Below are 22,334 nucleotides of genomic sequence, written 5' to 3' on the forward strand. Positions count from 1 at the left end.
AATAAGACATCTCACACAGGAATTATTTCTTGATACCCACCACCTCTACCAGACCACACTGGTCACCAGCTGTTATTTTTAAATGGCTCTCTGTCATTCAAGATGAAACAAGAGAATGAATTTAAGGATCTTTGGTGGCCAAGAACATAGAAAGAGATATTAGTCAATCTTGCCTTTAAACATCACCACTAGCATTCAAATGAAGTGAAGGGCACTTTCTTTAAGTCTGATAAACAGCTCCAGGGTCAGATCTGATTACATAAAAGTTCTGAGTTCCAGCAACTTAAAAGCTTTTTTTTTTATTTTTTTAAAAACCTCACATTTTATCAAACATATGTGAACACTTCCAAATGTCAGGAATTCCAAGCACTTTCCTTATGACTGGAAAATTGTACCCACTCATGGTCTGTTCACAAAGTCATCCCAAAGTGAAACTGAGTTCAAGGACATGCAGATGACACAGGGAAATTTATTTGTCTACATTTTTGTCCTGAATTTACATGAAGTCCGATGAGCTGTACTGAACGCCACAGAGAGGAGTACATTGTGTACAAAATAATCTTACTGAAAAGAAATATTTCCACATCTGCCTCTGTTCAGTTCCATCCTGCACAGACCATAAAATGACAGCTCAGAGCAAATTCAGAGAAGTAAACTATACATAAGTGTTGAACTCTTCTTCCAAACAAATAACAGAGATTTAAAATCCAACATGAAAGGGAGTCAAAGCACCTTCCAGAAAGGAGCTCTGTAAAGAATACAATGCATCTCTCCCTTTGCTATAAACACTTCAGCCATGAACAAAAGGAGGCAGCAAGGCTGTTACTGTAAATCCAACAAAAGATTTTCTTCTAATTAGGAGTGAAACTTAGCTTACAAACTTTAGTAGAATTCAAGAGGTAGACAAAGAGTATGATTTATCCTATATCCCAACAATATTATTAGTCCTAAATTTTTAGCATGAAGTTTCCAGGGCAGCCAGCACCATCCTGTATCACTGGATGGTTGAAAAGAACAGAGGCTGCCAAGCCACTGGATCCATCTCCACCCGAAGCTAAAACTGCAGGAGACCACCATATTTCACTGCAGGTAACCCATTAATTAGTTTACTATAGGAATTAAGCACATCTATTGCATGACCTATTGCAAAATAAGGAGTAGCATTTTGGCTATATAGTGAGGAGGGCAAAAGCTTACTTTTCACATGTGCTTGTTGGACTCCCAGTCACTCACTTACCTATGCCAAGCCTCTCAAGGAGATGTCAATAATCAACTTTTTCCCAGTATCTTCCCAAGTTTATTCAGGTAGTTAACTGTCCAAGGCAAGTGTCCCTTACTGAGTTCATGTAGTTCCTGATAGACACTGCGGGTGCAACTGTAATTCAGGTCTCTGGTCCATCTCTCATTACTTTGTCAAGTGATGGATTTTGTGAAAGACCTGGTTCCTCCTTCATGAAAGGAGGAAAACTGACATTGCATAGTGCAGATGGGAAGCACCATCCTCATTATCCCAGAAAATGTTAGCCTGACAAGCTCAAATTAAAAAAAAAAAAAAATTGGTATATATATAACGCAACATAATAAATATAAGCCAAGGTTGGAAACTATTCCAGAGAGTCTAAATATAAGGCTAAAATAGTGCTGATTCCAATGACTCTTTCAATGCTCTGACCTAAGATAAAAAAAGTAAAATTTAAAAAAAGAACCCTTCAAGTACATGCTTAAATTATTATTTCCTGCCTAGCAAAAAGCTTAAGTCACTTGTTTGGTTAAATACTGTTAAAATCAAGGGGACCTATACACACTCTTAAATTCACTTCCCACTGAGTAAAGCACTAGAGCATGTGCTAAACATGCCCTTGGGAATTAGTGTCTCATGCTGCACACTCCTGCAAATATTTTAGCATGTGTTTGTTTTGTTACCATGAATATTTCCATTGATAAATATGTCCATAACTGTTAACAGGAAAAAGACCTGGAGCATTACTAAGGAGGAAATTTATCAAACAAATTACAACTGCAATATTGCATATTTTTGTAAATGACAATCTTAGAGGTGAATGAGAAATTTCTCTACATGAAGAGATAAGGGTAAGGGAGTCAAAGCTGTTAAGGTGAAAAATATACTACAGAAATAAAGCAAGTTATTGCCACAGCTGACTAACAGAAAAGTAAATTTTCTTTGCGCAGCTTCCACATCTTTTCCATACTCACAGTTCTTTAATAGGGCACGTAAATCCAAAACAGCATAGCATTTGCATTTTTAATCCCACATAATTAATGAGCACTTTTCCCTCTTACTTCAATCAGAACCCCTATATAGGAAAATATAAGGCAATTGATGCCATATGTCCCTCTGAATTGTTATTCCAGATGTATTCCTTGTATTCCTTGGAGTCACAGAATTAAAGTTCCTGTTTCCTTGAAAAATAACACATTCCTAAAAACTCAAATGAAGTAATTTTGAGTATAAAGTAGTTTATTAATATGATTCATTTTTTTGGTAATGTTCATTTCCTTCAGCATTTTGTCCTATAACCTAAGTACAAAATAAAGGAAAAATTTACTTATAACATATTGAATTGCCAAGAAGCACAAATGCATTTACCCATATCTTTTAGCTTAAGATTTCTCTGGCCAGAATGGTTAACTAACACTTAAGCATTTGAGAACTAATGTTTAAGTTTTCATTTCCATTAGCAGAGAATAACTTCCCTAATAGTCTGAAGCAGTGGGATTTGATCAGAATGCTTGCTTTTAAAATACTGCAATGTTTCATTATCTTTTTCTTTAGCCTTGTAAAAAAGAAAGAAAGAAAAATGCACCGGTTTTGTGGGAATATTTGCTTAACTGAAAGTTAACTGTGCTTTAAGTACTGCAAACAGAAAATCAGAAGTGGGGAAGGGAATTGCAGCAATAGCTTTCCCACACTGCCCTGCCAACAACCTCAACCTTGTTGAGCCATTTTCTCTAAGGGCTAGAAGTAATTAAGTTTCATTGCTAAATCAGTCTTGAGGCTGTCTTGAGCAGAAAAATCACTTATGCTTAATTGCATGAGGTGATGTGGTGAGCAGTCCATTAGTCAGACTGCAGATACCAGTTTACTTTTTGCAGCTCTGCAGGATACTTATAAATGAAAGGTCATTATTTTATTCAAGCAGTCACTTGTATAATACATATTTCCTACAGAAAACAGTGGTACTTCAAAAAAGGTTCATATTTGAGTTTTTGCTACTTAGTTCTACTAAATATGATTTTAAGGGTTGTTGGGTTTAAAAGCTTGAGTTTCTGAAACTTAAGAATAATAAAACTAAATATTGACTCTACCATAATAAACATATATTTAATAATTATAATTTTATCAATTATAATACAAATATTTTTAAAACAGTATGTTTAAAAAACAAAACTGCCAATAATTTTTAGTATAGGAAGATAAATATGTAACAAAATAATATGTGTAGTCACACACATCTGAACACATGCACATGGCCTGAGGAATGTTCTCCATGACCAAGAAACTCTACAGACTCTTTGCTAATCAGAACCATATATTTTTCACCTGATTCCATCAACAAAGAATTAGTTTCCATAAAATTGTAGCTGCCAGGAACAGATTGGTTTCATGGTTCAGAGTGGGAGAATTGTTCCAGCAGTTCATGCACCCTATCATTCCTGCTGCTGGCAGACCAGATTTTCACCCATCACAATCACCTTGCACTGAGATATCAGTCAAGAAAGACAATATAATCCTTCCTAAGTGATTAAATATTGTAAAAATATTAAAATAGGTTATTACAATGAAACAGTGCAGACTATTACTACAGAACTCTAGCAGTGTTAATTTCCATTAATATCCACTATTCCTGATTCTTGAGTACCGACTTCTGAACAGCCAGCAACAGTATTTGATCTTGCCCATAACAATAACTTCCTTAACAACCATAAAGGTATCTAAATATCTCAGGCTGGACTGTTCTCCTGCTCTCATGCTGTTATTTAGGTACAGGGATGGCCTCACAGAGCAAATGCATAGAAGTTTTTTAAAAGAAGGAAGAACACCTAAGATTTTTAAATTAGAAATAATTTCAGATCACTGGAGTATAGTACCAACATTACAGAGTCCAAAAAAGCCAGCTGTGCTCACCCAGTAAGGATCACAACCTGTCATGTGATGGAAATGCTCCAGAGTCTCTTCCCCCTGCCACCAAATAATGTCACACTATTGAAAAACTACACCCTGGTATGGGTTCTCAATCCTAGCAGACAACTTCCCTATCAACAGCATTTTCCCACATCTTCACGTTTTGGAAAGAACAATAAAACCCTTGGCTTTTATAAGCAGGAACTGCTTACCCTAGGTATTGTAATTTGATTTTTCTACAGCTTAAGAGAAATGTATTTAAATTTTATCTTTTATATAATATTAATCATGTATATGCCCAATAAAAGTAGGATTATTCTAGTTTTATACCTACAGAAAAATGTTTGAAAATTTAGGTCTTTAAGCATAGAGTAGCACACAGAATCATAGTACTATTGTTTAGGTGGGAATGGAATGGAAAAAGCTTTCTCACTGACTATAGGCACATTCATCTTTTTTTCAGAAACCCAAAAAAAGACATTTCTAACTGCATTTTGATTTATGCAATCTGTTAACATACAGGACAATTAAAAGTTACCAAATATGACTATTATTTCTTGTTTCAACAATACTTTACTAAGTATAACACACGGACAAGAAGCATAAAATAACTTGAATTGAATAAGAACACTGTTTTACAAAAGGAATGTTATATTTAATTAGCTGAAAATCATTGAATGTAAGTAACATTTACACTAAAATTAAGACACTCCTCCTTCAAAGTGGCTGGAGAAGCAAATGTTGCATGGAGACTTCATGGCAACCATCCTGCATCTGAAGGGGGCCTATGGGGAAGCCAAGAGGGGTTTCTTCACCAGGCACTGCAGTGATAGGATAAGGGGGAGTGGCTTCAAACTGAGAGAACATTTGGATAAGATGTTAGAAAGAAATTCTTTACTGTGAGGGTGGTGAGGGACTGGCACAGGCTGCCCAGAGAAACTGTGGATGCCCCATCCCTGGAACTGTTCAAGGCCAGGCTGGATGTGGCTTTGAGCAACCTGGTCAGTGGAAGGCGTCCCTGCCCATGATGGGGGGGGGGGGGGGGATGGAATTAGATGTTCCTCAAGGTCCCTCCCAACCCAAACCATTCTATATTCTGTGACTATACAAACAGCAGTAATTTAGTTGACATGCATATATTTACACTATTGTTATTGAAAATGTGTTATTGAAAATGGTGGACATTCAGACACTGGCTAATTCTTCCAACAACTTGCACAAAAACTAAGGATTAGTTATATGCATGCTTCAGTAACACTCAGCATTCTTAAATGCTTAGTGTTACTAAAGGAATGTGAACAAATTCGTAGCTTTATCAGGTTAAGTATCTTCTTACAGTTGTCTATTTCTTCAACTCTATGAATGAATTAACATACAGCAGTATGGACACCACCAAAGTGAGAAAGAAGCATTATTCAAGCATCAAACTCCAGTAGCACCTACTCTGCCTTTCCTCATGTACAGGAGTAAAAATCTCCCTGCACATGATCTTTTCTCTTGCAGAACAATAGAGTTGCAGGGGGCAATTTTGGGGACAGGTTTTAAGTATAAAGCAAAATGACAGCTTCATTCCAAGGCCATGACATAGAAGACCAAAAAAAAACTAGATTGGGAGCTAAATACATTTCCTTACATTTAGCTTTGTTGCCATAATTTTTTATTGTCTACTTTTACCATGCACTAGCTGCTTTGCTGATGCAAGACAGTAAGAAATCTGAAATACACAGGCTAAGTACTAAGACAGGAAAAAAAGAGAAATCTTTAAAATAGGTAATTCCCTCCTTACTTTACTCCCTGCCAATACTTTCTTGGTGAAACACACCTGGAAAATACCTCTGGGCATAATTTAATTTACTTTTCAGCCTTGTGTTACACTTCATTAAGGGAATTTAAGACTATTCTAAGATAAATACATACCATGAGTTTGAACTAAAGAAAATTACAACAATAATAATGCCCAGCATGATATGCTAAATGCTTGAAGTACTAAATTCTATTGTTCCACTCCATGAAAAATAGACAAGACTATATTTTCCATACACTTAAAAGAAAACTACAAAGCATGAGTTACATAGATATTATTTCACTTCTGTTTTGAAATTCAAGTTCTCAGAGTTCCCAAACTTGTGTGTTACCTTTCTTCAGTGGTACCTCTCCATATTCTGCAATATAACCACTGAAATGTAACCACTCTCTTATTTACAGGTACTTCTACCTTAAATTTACACCAGCCATGATTCCTACAGTGCATTAATTTTTCACATTCCCTAACAAACTAATGCTATCACAACAAAATTACTTAGAGCAGATCAATACTCTGTCAAGGCTAGAGATGATCTTTAGTAAGTAACAGATTATCGGTAGGCAAATGGCATTTTAAAAGAGCAGAAAAGTTCTTGATATTCAACTATGGTTTTAAAACAAATTTTCCTTTCTCTTCATGACTAAAAATTAATCAAAAATCCATAGGCCACTTAAAATGGATAACCCAGGGCAAGCTAGACACATAACACCTTCACACAACTGAACACATGGCAAAAACAGCACTGGAACACTGTACACTGGAACACCTCAAAGGCAATCTGCTGGTTTCTCTCCCCAGGGTTCAACTGCATTCTCAACCTCTCTCTCTCTCTCTCTCTCTCCAATCAAGCTTTAGTTTTCACTGCATTTAATCAGAAGAATTATTTACCTTTGACTTACTTCCAGATAACATAGATAAGGTATGCCAGTCTTTGGCAATTAAATTACCTTTGAACTGTTACCCATTGTGACCTGCCAGAAGAATTTTCCAGATCCCAGTACTATTTTAAAATACTTCTGACACGTATGCCCCAAACCAAAACCTTAAGCCAAAGGACTATAAAATATTTCTATTCTTGTGGATACATCTTATCCATTGCTTCTTCTTTAGAAGTTATAAAAGACAGGCTCTACTTCCGAAATAGATTTCACTAATGAGAAAGCTATAACTATGCATGCCAATAATTTGAGCTGTTAACTGATGGTTCAGAACACTCTTATAGAATAACTTTTTAATTTTGATTTTTTTTGAACACATTTCTTTTGAAAAAACTAAAAATTAAACATTATTTTCTTAGGACAGAGGAAAGGGGCTTCACTTTAGATGAACAGGCACTCAGACCAGCCTGCAACCAAACCCTTTCTTTTAGTTTTGCAAATACTTTTCAAATATAAGGGGGTAATTTTATATGAGAAGTTAATACTGAAACCTACTGGCACTTTGGATCTTACACAACATTCAGAAATACAATTTGGCTAAATTAAATTTACACCATTTTGCAATCTATTAAATTTAAAAAACACACATGTTTTCTGTGTGCCAACAACCCTTAACCAGGACAGGAAAAACCCCAGAGGATAAAATTCAAGAGACTAACAATCCTTCATGTGGAGGAGATTATCATTTAATGAATACTTAGTTCTGTGTCATCTTCACATTACACAACTAAATATGATGACAGGTGTCCTAATATCTCTTTTGAATCACTCCATTGGCAAAATCAAGAAGTTCCTCCTCATGAAAAAAGCCATCACAGTTTCTGTTAATAATACAAAAGGTTCATGTCTATATGACTATAATTCCACAGGCAAGTTTCCAGGAGACTACACTGCACTCTGCCATGGCACAGTGGGCTGTGAAGAAAGAGGGCAAGGAAAACCTGAGCTGGCAGTAATGTCACTTCAACTATGTACCCTCCTGTCCAAGGTTCTTTCAGTACATCTGTTGAACAAAAAGCAGTGCTGCACGAAGGAGTGCTTCATATTGCTGTTCCCACTGTTATGGATTCATTTGTACAAATATTAAAGAAATCACATTTTAAAGACCCTTACTGATCCCCTTGTTCAATGTTTAGCTAACTGTTGTATCACAAACACATCACTGGTACTAACTACGAACACAAATCTACAGAAATTACATTTTACACATATCCGGGCTAAATTCATAAAACTTTGCAATTCACATCACTGAATTTACAGAAAACACACAGAATGGTGAAATCTCTTAAAAACTGCTTTAAACAAAAGCAAAAACTTGTCTTTTTCCAACAAAGTCCACTTTGAAGCACAGGTATGTACTGCCATAGAAATGCATACAGTTGCATGTATTGCACTGCAAAGCAGTAAGCCATTTTAGGCTAGAAAAGCTTACATTTTTATGCTAACAGCCACAAAGGTCATGCATGTCTGGTATCAGTTGTGGCTCTCTGGGAATCATAACTCTACCATTAGACCTGTTGGCTGTCAGCCTATGTATTTCATGCATTTTTTCCATTAAGCCTTTCACCCTCTCAGTTTATCCCCCTGCTCCTTCTCTGTGTAGATCCATTTCCCTCATCTACAGGGCCTGAGGTCATCAATGTTCTGTGAGCTCATTGTCCTCACCAGATCTCTCCTTCCTGTTCAGCATCTCCACAAGATATCCACATCCTAAGTGACACTGGTTCTGGTGTATCATTGGCACAACGTGAATAAAATTGGTCATTTCCAGTAAAATTCTGGAAGTTCTCTCTGTGTATAGTCACCAAATTGATCTCAGCTTGTGCCAAATGTATTCCATCCTGCTGCCATGCACTCAGTAACTCCTCACAGCCCATTGCTGCCAACCCTTACTCCTCCTTACAGCTTTCCCCTGGGGACTCAGCACACAGCGTAGAGGCTTCAGGAATGCAGAACTGGAAAGTAGAAAAAGTCACCTCTGAAGCAGGAGCCTCCTTGTATTCCTCTTGTCACTCATTTGCTGCTCTTGTTTCCTCAACCCCATCACTGCTGCCCTATCAGCCAGCTCCACAGAGACAGCAGGCCTGTCTGGAGGAGACTGAACACTGAGAGGAACTGATGGCAGCAGACCTGAGCCTCTTGCATGAAGACCAGAGCAGAAGAAGCATCTGGAGAAGCTCTCAGGTGCTGCCAGGTCAGGGCTCCTCAAATGCACGGCTCTCAGCCTTGTGTCATTAATGAAATGCACATTAGGATTCCCAGAGAGAAGCACAGCCATGGAATTTGGTGTGATCACATTTGCTCCCACAATTCTTGGATCATTTAGGCATCAGCTAGAAGTGGTAACAGAAATGAATAGGGCTCTGCCTCGTGCACCACCCCCACAACAAAATAACTGATAGAAATATCTAATTAACACAGACAACAACATATTGAATCCTGAGAATGAATTACTTCTGGGTTTGATTCCCTCCCACAGATGCTACTACACTTAAACCCACCCAGGAGCAAAATAACTGCTGAGAAGATTCTTCAGGAACCTCTATGATTAATATTCCACAGTTAAATAATTTTTGGCACGATGCACCCAATTTTGATAATTAGTTTTGGCAGCATAATTATACAAACTCTTAACAATGATTTTATAAACCACATGCAAAAGTAGAAAGACCAAACCTATACATCCTCATTTTATAATTTCTTCAAGGAAAATAAATGAAAAACATAAAAATTTTATATGCATAAAGACCTGATACGGCCAAATGAATGAGGAAATGTTGAAAGGAGAAATAAAAGGGACTGCCAACTTATAAATCCACCTGGTGATAACAACTGGGTCATAATGCACAGCTTTTCATGCACCCTGTGTTGCCTGTAGAAGAAATGTTTGCACAATAATCTGTTCAGTGGTACAGAAAGAATAATGCCATTTTTTTATTAATTTAAAATAAACAGGTATGACTTTTGCCTTCTAGCAGTGAACATTTTTACCCTCTCTCAAATTTTAAATGGTGTTACATTTTTAAGTGCTGATGTGAAAGTTGAACAGCACTTTTGCACATTTGGATTGCTGCCTCCGTATTTTGAAATTTCCATTTTAAAAGTTTCTCTGTTTTGTTTTTCACTGCCAAATTCACACTTCTCAAACAGAATACAGTCAACTTTAGTTCATATTCAACTTTTTTTCTGCCTCCTTTTCTATTACTGTGTGCAAACATTCAGCAACTTCTTGGAAGAGCAAAAAAAATTTTAGTATGACTTGATAATTATATGTTTCTTCTGGAAAAATTAGCTTCATTTGAATAATGTAATTTCTCATTTTCAGACTAAGTGAATTATAATTACAATGGAATTCAATGAAAATAATTCCCTTGAGAGAAAACATTTTCTGCTGCATAAAGTCCAATAAAAATACAAGAGAGAAAAAGGGTATTTTCTTGTTTCTCCCACTGCCTTCTTACACAAAAAGCCAATTCTGGACCATTATTACATGCTTTATCTATAAATTATCTAGCTTAGTCTTAACTGCATTTCCACTGAGGCCCCAGGAATACCTCAGAAAAAGTATCACAGGAAACCATACACCAACATGAAGCTGACTTTCTTACACTTCTTTTCTTGCTAACCATGGTAACATCTTCTCACCACTTATGTTACTGCTTCTCCTCTGCTTCTCTCTAGCCTTTGAGGTGGTTTAATGGATAAAAAATGAGAAGGAATACCTGAAGAAAAAATTTAAATTTTTTCTACCTTATCAGTGAGCTAAACTGGCTCAACAGAAGATGTATCAGATTCAGAAATTACTAATATTATTCACAACAGACATCATTACATCTGTAGTTGTCCCAGTATTTTGGCTTGCAAACAGTACAATTAGTTACTCTTTAAGAAAACCAATAATTTTTTTTTTCCATAATTCACATCATTGACTGGGTAACTACATAAACCTTTTGGGCAACCTGGTCTTTAAAACAGAAAATTAAGAACCCCTCACTGAAAAAAAAAAAAAAACAAAACTAATCAGGGAATTTGGAAAGGATGCACACATTAGGTAACTAACACTTCTGGAAATGGCATTACATTCTTCTGTAGAAAATAGCAATACACAAAATTCAGAGAGGACCCATATACTCAGAAAAGCTAAAACTACAGACAATGGCAGGACATGATATCTGAGGTACATCTTCAGACACTGATGCAGAGATACATTATTTTGTCACAAAAAAGAGATTAAGGCAACCTCATCAGCATAAGGAACATTTTACAGCACAGCTGGGACTCCAGGGTAAGTGTAGGTCAAGATTACAGACTGAACACTGTGCCTCTGATAAGAACTTTTTGCAAACTTACTAGGAATTTGATCAAAACAATATTACCACGAAAAGACACTGAGGTTTCTTACACTGAAAACCCACACACTCTCTAGCATCCAGCTGTGGCAATGCTCAGATCATCCTTCACTTCCAGTGACATGACTGACTGAAGTATTTTATTTTTCAAATTAAATTCAACCTAAGTATAAATGGCACCAACTCATATTGGAGATATTCAATCATCAACGTTCAAAAGCATGTTTACCAGATATAAAACTGTACAAAAAAGGAAAAAAAAATGTTCATCACAAACAGAAGTGTGTATGACCAACATAAAATTCCAATACATTTATCCTCTCTGGAATAACTGATGTGTTAATACTTTGTATATTACATGAAGTTACTATTTCTCAAAAGGAACAAAGGATGAAGTAACCCCTTCACAGCTATCCAGTAACAAATATTGACCTCCTGTGAATTTCTCTAATTTTGACCATCTTTAATCAAGAAAATTCAGTGAAAAACTGGAACCCAGCACTTGGCAAAGCAGCTGAAAGGCTCTCTTGAGCCACTTCTATCATATGGCTAAGTAATGATTGAAGCAAAGAGAAGCATAGGGAATTCCTTGAAAAATACTTCATTTCTGACTAGGCAGTATTTATGTTCCTGTTCTCCATTAAAACAATACTGGAATGTAGGTATGCAAGTTATATGTAGTCCAACTCTCTTCACTTACCTGAAGACAGCATGACTTCCAGGAATTTATAAAACACTATATTAATAAAGCATTACATCACACATAAATAAGAAACAAAAAACCAGATCTATTTAGCCTTACTTCTCCATGTCTTAAAGGTGTGATAGCTCCTCTTGCTACTGCCATTCGGAACAATGTTTCTGTGGCCTGCATCAACAAACACAGAGACAAATTAATCATTAAAAAACAGCTTATGACAGTTTGTTTCAACTTGTTATAACATTTTTTATATTTTCTGCTAGCACCTATTTTACATTTGAATTGCTCCAGTAATTCCTTTAGAACAACCTGCACAGTTTAGGGAAGGTGAGACATATTGAGGGCTTTGGTCTCAGCCTAAGTAACAGTACATGATCCCTCAGGCAACATCCCAGCTGTTCCAGAAGACTCTTTGAGCAGGTCAGAGATGCTCAGCCCCAGAAAACTGTTCTCCAGAAGCTGTAAAGTACAAGTGGGGTACTGTGGAAAAATCAACCATATGGTATTTCATGACTCATGAAACTTAATTTCAAAATTGCTGTTTAATAATATACATTTAAACTGACCAATGAGTATGACAAAATAATATGATGTGGTGCTATTCCTAAAAGCCCCTCTTAACTCTCAGTAATGGTGAGATTATAAAACACAACATTGTCATGTGCAAATGGCAGGGAATACAATTTTGGGGAAATCTCCCATCTTTAATTAGATTGAATACCTTTTTGCGTTAGTTCCTCCATCCTTTCCTTAATCCAGTGAGACAATTAAAACATACCTCTGATACAGATATAGGTTACTGGCTTAATATCAACTATAATAGGTTCTGTACCACCTATCTTTCTACAAGCTGGTTGGAAAAAAGCATGAAAAAAATCTGCAAGCTACATAAATTCATGGATTGGCACAACAGCATACAAATGAACACATTTGTTTTAAAAACTTGTTTCCATAGCAAACAGTGAAGGTGGTTTCAATTTCAACTGCAAAAAACCATGGTTTTAATCTCTAGTTCTAATTAAAAAAATACCCTGACATTTAAGGATCTGTTTTAAGGAGTAGGTAGCAGGCTGTTCAGGAAAAAACAACAACAACAACAACCATATTTAGAAAGTTTATAAATAAAAGCAGTTTGCAGTAGCTGATCATCTTTCCAAACAGTGATTTGGAAAAAAAGCATCTAAGTGTTTCCATGCTCACATGACTTGCTGGGTTCCCACTAACACTACCTTAAGACAGCTGTATCTCAATAAATATGGTATCAAAGACCTCTCTTGAGATTAATTCCTCAGTCTTCCAAGAGACAGATTAAGTGAGGCTTACTCCTTCCTACATAATATTCTGCAGAAAATAACTTTAAAAAAGATATTTTAATTACCTTATGTATCCCACACACACCTGTAAATGAATGTGTACACTCCAGAACATTGGGCTGCAAAATCCATTACTTCATTTACACCCACAAGGACACAGGGCAGTGCTCCACTGTGATTCTGCTTCTCAAACCTTTCTTGTCTGAGAGATGAAGTGAACCTCACACAGCCTTTTGTATTTCACGAAATTGGCTTCTTTCACCAATATTTTAAGGGATGTTTCAACCAAATTGAGCATTCTGTCAATACAGCCAAGCTGCTTTTGTTCCTTTTGAAAACCACTGGTGTGTGTGATTTTCTGTTCACATCTACTAGTAAGAGATCTCTCTTAGTACACTTGTACTCACCTCATTAATGCCAGATCTCAAAACCATTCAGAAACAAGGAAAAATCACAGCAACAGCAAAAGCAACATCACAGATGCCTTCCAGTAGGCCACCCTTGACTAAGAAGATGAGCCCTACAAACACAGCTTCCCACACAAACTGCATAGTGGGGATGAGGCCACCTGTAGCCTTTGACTGGCAATGACAAGGCTGCAGAAAGCACTATTGGGCGTTTCAGTGTGCAAAATCCAAGAGGAGGCTTAAAGAAGTTCATCTTTCAGAACAGTAATCAGCCCAAGCCTACTGTTGGTGTAAGCTTTAAGGTGAAGAAGGTGGACACTGGCAGTAAATAGTTCAGGTCTGCATTCTTTTGACAAAGCAAACTAGCTGTGAACATGTGGAGATTCAGTAAGGCAATGTCTTACAAGGTAGAATAGCATGATGCAACCATTCAGAATATTTTAACACCTTCACAGTGCTATAATGTCACAAAGACTAATGATAAAAGTAATCAGTTAGCAAAATTTTGCCAGTCTTAAAATGTAAATTTATCTGTAACACTTCTGGTTCTTTAAAGCTTCCACACTGTCTTCAATTTCTATCTTTTTCCCTTCTGCCCTGCAAATGCAGAAACAAACAGAATCATACTGGACCATATCCAAGGAAGTGTAGCAGCCCTGGGAAAGGGTCTGGAACACAAGTCTTATGAGGAGCAGCTGAAGGAGCTGGGGATGTTTAGTCTGGGGAAAAGAAGCTCAGAGAGGACCTTATCCCTCTCTGCAACTGCCTGAAAGAAGGTTGTAACCAGGTGAAGGTCAGTCTCTTCTCCCAGGTAACAAGTGACAGGACAAGAAGAAATGGCCTCAAGTTACACTGGGGAAGAGGTTTAGATGGGATATTAGGAAAAGTTTCTTCCTGGAAAGGGTTGTAAAGCACTTGAACACAGGCTGACATGGGAAGCGTTTGAGTCACCATCCCTGGAGGTATTTAAAAGCATTTGGGAACATGGTTTAGTGGTGGACTTGGCAGTGCTGGGTTAATGGATGGACTCTATGACCTTAAAGGCTTTTTTCAACCTTAACAACTCCATGATTCTGATCCTGCTCAAGTTCCCTTGAACCAGCTTGTCTAGGCCCATTTTCAGCATCTCAAAGATTGCAGGTCTCACGACCTCTCTGATCAACATGTTTCAGCATTTCAAAACAACATTTTAAGTGACAAGCCCACAAAAAAAATGCAATTTACAGATGACCTGTAAATTCCTTCTGCTCTCCAGAGGAACACAGCCCAATTCCTCAAATTCTCTCTAAGTGGTGGAAATCCTTTGTGCCAGCCAAGTGGAAGGCTATCCTGCAGTTTCTAGCTGTGACAAGCCAAGACACAAGGAAATCCAAAAACACAGAACATCCTGCTGGCATTTGAGCTGCACATGTTGGACATGAAAGAATAAGCATAAGGGTGGAGAAAGTCAAAATATACATGGACCTTATTTTTTTTTTAATGTTAGAGACAAACTTCATCATACTTAATGCTCCATAAAGTACAGAGGGAAAAAAAGCTGCATGAAGAACCACAACAGCAATATAAAAACAACAATATTCTTGCACACTTCATGTATTTTCTATTTATAATAATATCTTGCTGAGAGTAAAAGGATCCCTACAGGACACCAAATCTACTTTGACTAAAAATCCAGTTTATTGAACACATCTTGCCTGACATATCCTTGGTATGTAATTTCAAATCTACCAAAGTTACCAGTATAATAATAGTCAAAATTCATGCTGCAAAGTATTTGCACACAACTTGTTTTAATACTGACTAAATCTATTAAAAACATTTGAGTTCAAAGGATTTACTTTTAAGTAATTTGTTAAAAGATACAAAGTATATAGAAATGGCAAGTTTATTTCATTGTATTAAATCTGCTAAAAGCATGCAAATTATAGCTCTGTCACAAATCAAACTAGGCATAACTGTCCATTTAAGAAACTATACTATTCTCAAAGAAACTGCTGACTATGAATTTAGCTAATTTTTAACTGTTTTTCACTGATTATTACAATATAATCTGATATTTTAGAAAGCTGTAAAAACTTGAGATTTATTTGCATTCAATTCACTGTGAATAAGCCTTCTACTCAGCCATGGGAGTCAGAGGTTCCTAAGAAAGCAAACTGTCAACACATGGTTCTAGTGATGTCAGTGTGAAATAAATGTGTTGCCAAGATGATTGTTACTGAATCCTAAAATTGTTGCTCATTACCAAGAACACGCGGTGTGTTACAATATACTGAGGTGAAATGGCAGCCTGAGGTACGCTACGCTCTGCAACGCCGCGCAAGCTCTAAGGTCATCTCCTGACAAAGATGCCAACTGTTCCCACTCCAACAAAGCAGTTGCTCCTGATCAAATTCATTGCAAGTGGGTTAAAAAAAACCAGAGGAATCACTTGTATGAACCAGAACTAAAGTGGAAGATAATTGTGCATTATTGATGGAAATGGTACGAAAAACAGAAACACTGCATTAGATTCCAGATGTCTTGAATTTTCTAGGTATGCTCAAAAATAAAATGGTCTCACATAATACCTCACCAGAATAGTTACTGTTTTACCAAAGTTAAAACTGGAAATGCAAGCAGTGAAGAGATTGATCACACAAGTTAATGAATTTAGAAATGCACACTTTTTAATCACCTGACAAATGTTGGCATTTCTTCTGTATGTGCATTAAAAAACCCAAAACAAAACAGAAAAAAAACCCCTATTTGAATTAAAATTAAAATAATGCAAATTGTTTATAAGAATAAAAAAGAATGGAATATTACAAAAGACATTTTTCTCTCCTATTAGGTTTGCTGATCTTGGATACAATAGCTAGCTGACAGCTCTAGCCTGTAAAATTTGTGCTGGTTTGTGAAAAGCAAATTACATGAAGAAAGGGTTTTGACAGTCTATCCAAAATCATTAATAACAATCTTTCAACTTTCAATTATACATGAACTATTGTTAAAGCCCTTATTAGCTAACCATCACACAACTTTTGAAAACAAGGAGGAGTGCTAGATAAAAAAGATCTGGTGAGAGTTAGAAGCAATAATTACTAGGAAAACACAGAAGAAGTTTTTGAATTTTTTTTCCTGAATTCTGTCCACAAAAAGTCAAATGTAAAGCAACTGTGTGCATTTAAACCTTACTCCAGATGACAGATTTAACTGAGGAGCTTAATTATTGTTACAACTTTAAATGAAATTACCACAGTACCAAAATAAAATGCATTGCCATTCTACATACTTTAGAGATTTAAAATATTTTATAAGTATGTTAAAATACAATACTGAATCTGAACTCAAGCTTTTAAAAAGACAGGTATGCAAATTCCCACTCTCTGAAAAACCATTAAAAGTTCAATTAATTCCATTGTACAGATGTGAACTCCATATACCTCCATCTTTTACTTTGTTGAATGACTCTGAATGTCTCTGCCTTCATTACTGAACTATTGGAACCTTATTTGTACAATGCACAGATCAGCCTATATTTGGCATCAGTGAGACACAAGCTCTTTCCAGTCACCCATTAATAGATCAAATAATATCCTACTCTTACTTTCAATAGAAGTAACTTAACTGGGAACTCTCCAAAGACTAAACAATTTAAACCTCATGATAAAGCATATTTTACAGAGTTTATGAAAGCCTTGTACCCATTCTTCAAAACATCTCTATTTTGTTTCCCAAATTCAGCTTTCAGAATTTGTTGCACCAAACACCCATCTCTGCGTCCCATAATACCTGATATCCCTCTCCTCTGGTTACTTACCCAACATTTGTGCAAAGCACACATTTGGCCATGTATCTTATAAGTACTATTGGAAATGTTCTTCTTTCTTAAATAATAAACATGTGTTGCCTCCCTAACTAGAGGTTTGGAGACATGCAAAACACATCACTAATATAGCATAAATAAATCAGTATTAAAACTAACAAGACTATCAGCAGAGTAACTTTTTTTGTCTTGCTTGTTCCTGAGAGTATTTGCAGATTTATCATGTAAACATAGGTTCAAATTTGAACACAGTTCAGTGTAACTTTTATTCCATTTACAAATTCCGTTTGCTCATTGACCTGAATGTGCACTTTCAGGGTTAATAAACTACCTTATGAACCAATTTATCTCTACCCTCTACCTAACTAACTAAACTATCCCAATCTTTCTCCCTGCTGCAGCCTGCTCAGGAACCTCAGCCTGTCCTTAAAGAGCTTTATAATTTAAAACTACAGAATACACGCTCAACAAACAAACCAAGCATGGAAATAATCACATGATATATGCTGCTAAAAGGATGAAATAAAAAACATTTGTATGTATTTATCTTAATCTGAAGCTAGTAGTTTGCAGTTGTGGTATTTGTAACATTTGCCAAGATCATGATAATTGCTTTTTTTCTCCTGACTTCTCTTCTACCTGTTTCTCTCCCTTTCCTTCCTCCCAGCCCCCTCACAAAAAATGCTTGGTATTTACATTGGGATTCCTGGTCCCAGCCTGTAACTGACTTTCACCTTTTTCTAGTTTTCTCTGCACAAAGGATTGAAAGGGCTCAACATTGCAATTAACAAAGTATCAGGAAGCCAGAAAAAAAAAAAATCCAGCAATATAATGCTCATGAACTGAATTACCCACAAACCAGGCCAGCAGCCAGCATGGGAAACTGGAGAAATAGGCCATTTAATCTCCCCTGCCTTGACAGAAATGCCAGAGAAAGGAGGTCCAAGCAGCCTGCCCCACCATCATCATAGAGCAGAGGTTTCTGCATCTGAGAAATGATCAGTGAAGCCAAGTAAAACCTTCCTTTTTTCCAATCACATAGCAGAAGGACAGCAAACAGCTGCAAGCCAGGCTGCAGAAAGCACATGGCAACTGTCAAAGCTGGTTTTGATTAGTAATGCTGCCAGAGCAGAAAAGACAGTGGCCGATACACCAGTCTGGCCAGACCAGCAATATACAAGCACATTTGCTTGTACAGTCAGTGATCACCCCTGGATTTAGGGGCAGCACAATCTTCAGATTTTCAGCTCCAAAATAGTGAGAAGGAGCACTGATCATGCACCATCTCTTTCTATCCCTTTTGAAACTGATCCATGAAGAACTTTGCTGCTGCCTGGCCAAAGGCTGCTGAAGGAACAATGTGCAGAAACAGCAGGTCTGACAAGGCTTGATGTAGCCACCAAGTTTTCAGGATAAAACGGTGACACTGCCCTGCATCCAGAGCTCCAATGAACTCCAACACTGTACAGAATTATTGAATGGTTTGGGTTGGACAGGACCTCTAAAGACCATCTAGTCCAACTCCCCTGCCATGGGCAGGAACCTCCTCCACTGGACCTGGTTGCTCAAAGCCCCATTCAATCTGGTCTTAAACACTTCCATGGAATGGGGCAGCCACATCTTGGGACAAACTGTTCCAGTGCCTCATCACCCTCACAGCAAAGAATTTCTTTCTTGCATATCATCTAAACACGCCCTCTTTCAGTTTTAAACCATTGACCCCCCCGTCCCATCACCACAGACACTTCTAAAATGTTTGTCCCCATCTTTCTCTTAGGTCTGCTTCAAGTACTGAAAGGGTGCAGTGAGGTCTCCCTGGAATCTTCTCCAGGCTGAACAACCACAACTCTCCCAGTCTGCCTTCATAACAGAGGTGCTCCAGCCCTCTCATCATCTTTGTAGACATGCTCCAACAGGTTCAAGTCCTTTTTATGTTGAGGACCCCACAGCTGGACACAGCACTCCAGGTAGAGTCTCACGAGAGCCGAGCAGAGGGCAGAATTCCCTCCCTCACTCTACTACCCACACTGCTTTGGATGCAGTCCACGATGAGGCCAGCTTTCTGGGCTGTGAGTGCACATTTCCAGGTCATGTTGAGCTTCTCATCCACCAACAGCCCCAAGTTCTTCTCTCCAAGGCTGCTCTCAATCCATTCTCTGCTCAACCTGTATTTGTGCTTGGGTTTGCCCAAACCCAAGTACAGCATCTTACACTTGGACTTGTTGATCATCCTACTCTTATTTCTACATCTTTGCCTGTCCATCCATTTTGATTTTTTGCTGTGAGTTAGTAGCACCACATCCTCCTCATCTTACAAGGACTGGTGAAAGAAACAACGGAAGAGAAGACAGGGTGTGTGACATCACAACAGGCACCAGGATGTTCCTGTAGAATTCATTCCCAAGCTACTGTAAGTGAATCCAAATTCTTCTCCCACACAAGTTAAATAAGACTGAGGTGAGCTTTCATGGTCCACCTGTAGTTCCTTAGTGTGTTATTGGGACAACAGAGAGCAAAATCAAAAGGTCCTTGATCTCTCTTCTTCATTCTAACCCCTGAAAAATGGCAGATATTTAAACACCAGCAAGCTATACCAGCCTTGGATCTTCTAACAGACATTCACTATGACCAGAAAATTAATGAGAGCTGCATATTTACACAGCTTTATTTCATATTATCCAAGCACATGTTCTGGAATTCCAGACTAATTTAAACAGTCATTTACAATTCCTTTATCTGCCTTCATTGACCAGAATTTCTTGTTAAGCATGAACTCTGAGTGGGTTCAATTCAGTACTTCAGTACATTCCCTACAAGTTTTACAAGATTTACATTTAATGTGTTTCACAATCAGTGCCCTTTTTCTTTAGGGGATTACCTCACCTTTTACATTTCCCACTGGTAGCAATTTTAAGTAGTAGTTCTCTGTATTTGCAAATGGAACAGAAATTTCTTTGTCTCATTTGGTTTGTTTCCATGTATTGTGATTTACTCACAGTGTTGTGTGCTAAACTAATATGAATACAATCCAAAAAACATTTTTAAATTAGTGATTTATTATGACCACGGTGTAAACAGTACAACAGATTACATCGACTTTGCATGAGACAGTTAACTCACTTTCCAAACTCGTTGTTTAAACACATATATGTCACACAATCTTTCAGAACTAATTAGAAACACAGGTTAACACTACTTCATCTTTGGAGCAGCTTATAAAAAGGTTTTACTAATGGTAGAGAAAAGCTAAATTGCTTTTGAGGAAGAATATGTCTGTTCTGGTGATGACCTAATAAAAAATTGTGATTTATCATATGGTCTTATCTATAAAACACTTAACTAAATCAGATACTGATTATGATTGAAACCACTTAATATAAAATAACCAGCAAGAAAATTCAAAAAGCCATATACTATACAGGGAATGGTAATTAATTATCATTAGTTAATTAGTGCTATCAATTAACTACCATTAGTAATGTAGTGCTCTGAATCATTTTTTAATCAACTTTTTTTCTTTTTAAGAGAGCTAAAAATTTTAGGAGAGCTAATTCCTTGGAACAATATTTTAAGAGCTGGCGGAAACACTGGTTAAATGCTTCCTGTTCCCAAGAAAGTTGTTCTTATTTTGGCCATGAGTAACTAATAGAAACCCTCACTTATGGGCTGCACAACACTCAAGAGTTTGCAAGTGAAGCCATTTCAGACAAACTAAATGAGCAAGAATTCTAATTCCCAAGCATTTTTCCTCAAAACTGACAGGAAAACAGTCCCTACAGCATCTAAGAATCACTCCTCTCTGCCAAGCAGGGCAAAGCCCATAGCAAAGCATGCATGCATGCTGTTTTCCCTTTTTAAGAAAAGCAGGAAACTTTTACCACAAGACTAATCTCAGGAGGAAGCCACACTTCTCCTTCACATACACCATCAGAAGAGCCATGTCTACTTTCAACATTTAGGCTGTTGACAGAAGCCATGGTGCAGCTGTACTCCACAAGCCCTGCTACATTATGCACATGTACAACAGCGAAAAGTAGTAAAATCTGTCAGATCTTCTCAAACAAAACGCATGAGAACTCACCACCTCTAATTTTGTAGCTAAAGAATTCTAAACCTACAAATCTGTAGGATTTACCCATAAGTCTAAAACACTTCCCTTCTGTTTCTCTGTCATCCCAGATGGATACTTCTCCTTCTTGCTCTTGACTGTTTTCCACAAAGGGAAGGCAGCTGCCCTGACCCTGCAGTGGATGGATTACTGCATCCAGCCCAGCCGCATGACCAGAGGACAAGCAGCAAATGTCAAAGCAGAAGAAAGCATCTCTAGCAAGCTGAACTAGTAAAATGCCCTTAAAAATCAAGGCATGAGCCAGACTTGGACTCAAGCCACCTGAAATGAAGTTGGCCTCCATATCCTGACACACATTAGATCCAGAGAGGCTTTCAGTCAGAACTACTCGAGAACACTGCAGGCACCAAAATTACTGGAGTGAATTGACTTCAATACTATGGAATATTCTTGCCTGGTGTATAATAATTTGGTAATTGCTGCCAACTAATTTTGTCAACCTAACTATAATGGTTTTGTATAGGGAAAAAAGTGTAGCCTACTCTAACTCAAGAAATATGGGACTTGATTTCCATTTTCATGTGTGGGTTATCTCAGGGGATATATGACTTTCATCACAATTCAGATGGTTGCTACAGACAGTGGTAAAAGAAGGAAATGAAGCTACATGGCAATCAGTGCCAGGTCTGTAAAACCCCTCTCCTCTTTCTCTAAAACTTGGGAGGCAAATCACAAGGAAACACAATGAGATTACTGGTAAAACAAGTAGAGTGCAGAAAGGAGGGCCAGATTCTAGCTTTTG

The 22,334-nt window shown here is 37.3% G+C and overlaps 1 protein-coding gene across 1 annotated transcript in view; it reads right to left on the bottom strand.

The window, feature by feature from the left end:
- TMEM135 (transmembrane protein 135) overlaps positions 1 to 22,334 on the bottom strand; it is a 155,800-nt gene that overhangs the window by 75,642 nt on the left and 57,824 nt on the right. Inside the window, exon 5 of the mRNA XM_058018907.1 lies at positions 12,038 to 12,103. Coding sequence (XP_057874890.1) covers positions 12,038 to 12,103 — 66 coding nt within the window. The remainder of the gene's footprint in view (positions 1 to 12,037; positions 12,104 to 22,334) is intronic.

This window comes from Melospiza georgiana, chromosome 2, assembly GCF_028018845.1.
Source record: "Melospiza georgiana isolate bMelGeo1 chromosome 2, bMelGeo1.pri, whole genome shotgun sequence".
Taxonomy (NCBI): Eukaryota; Metazoa; Chordata; class Aves; order Passeriformes; family Passerellidae; genus Melospiza; species Melospiza georgiana.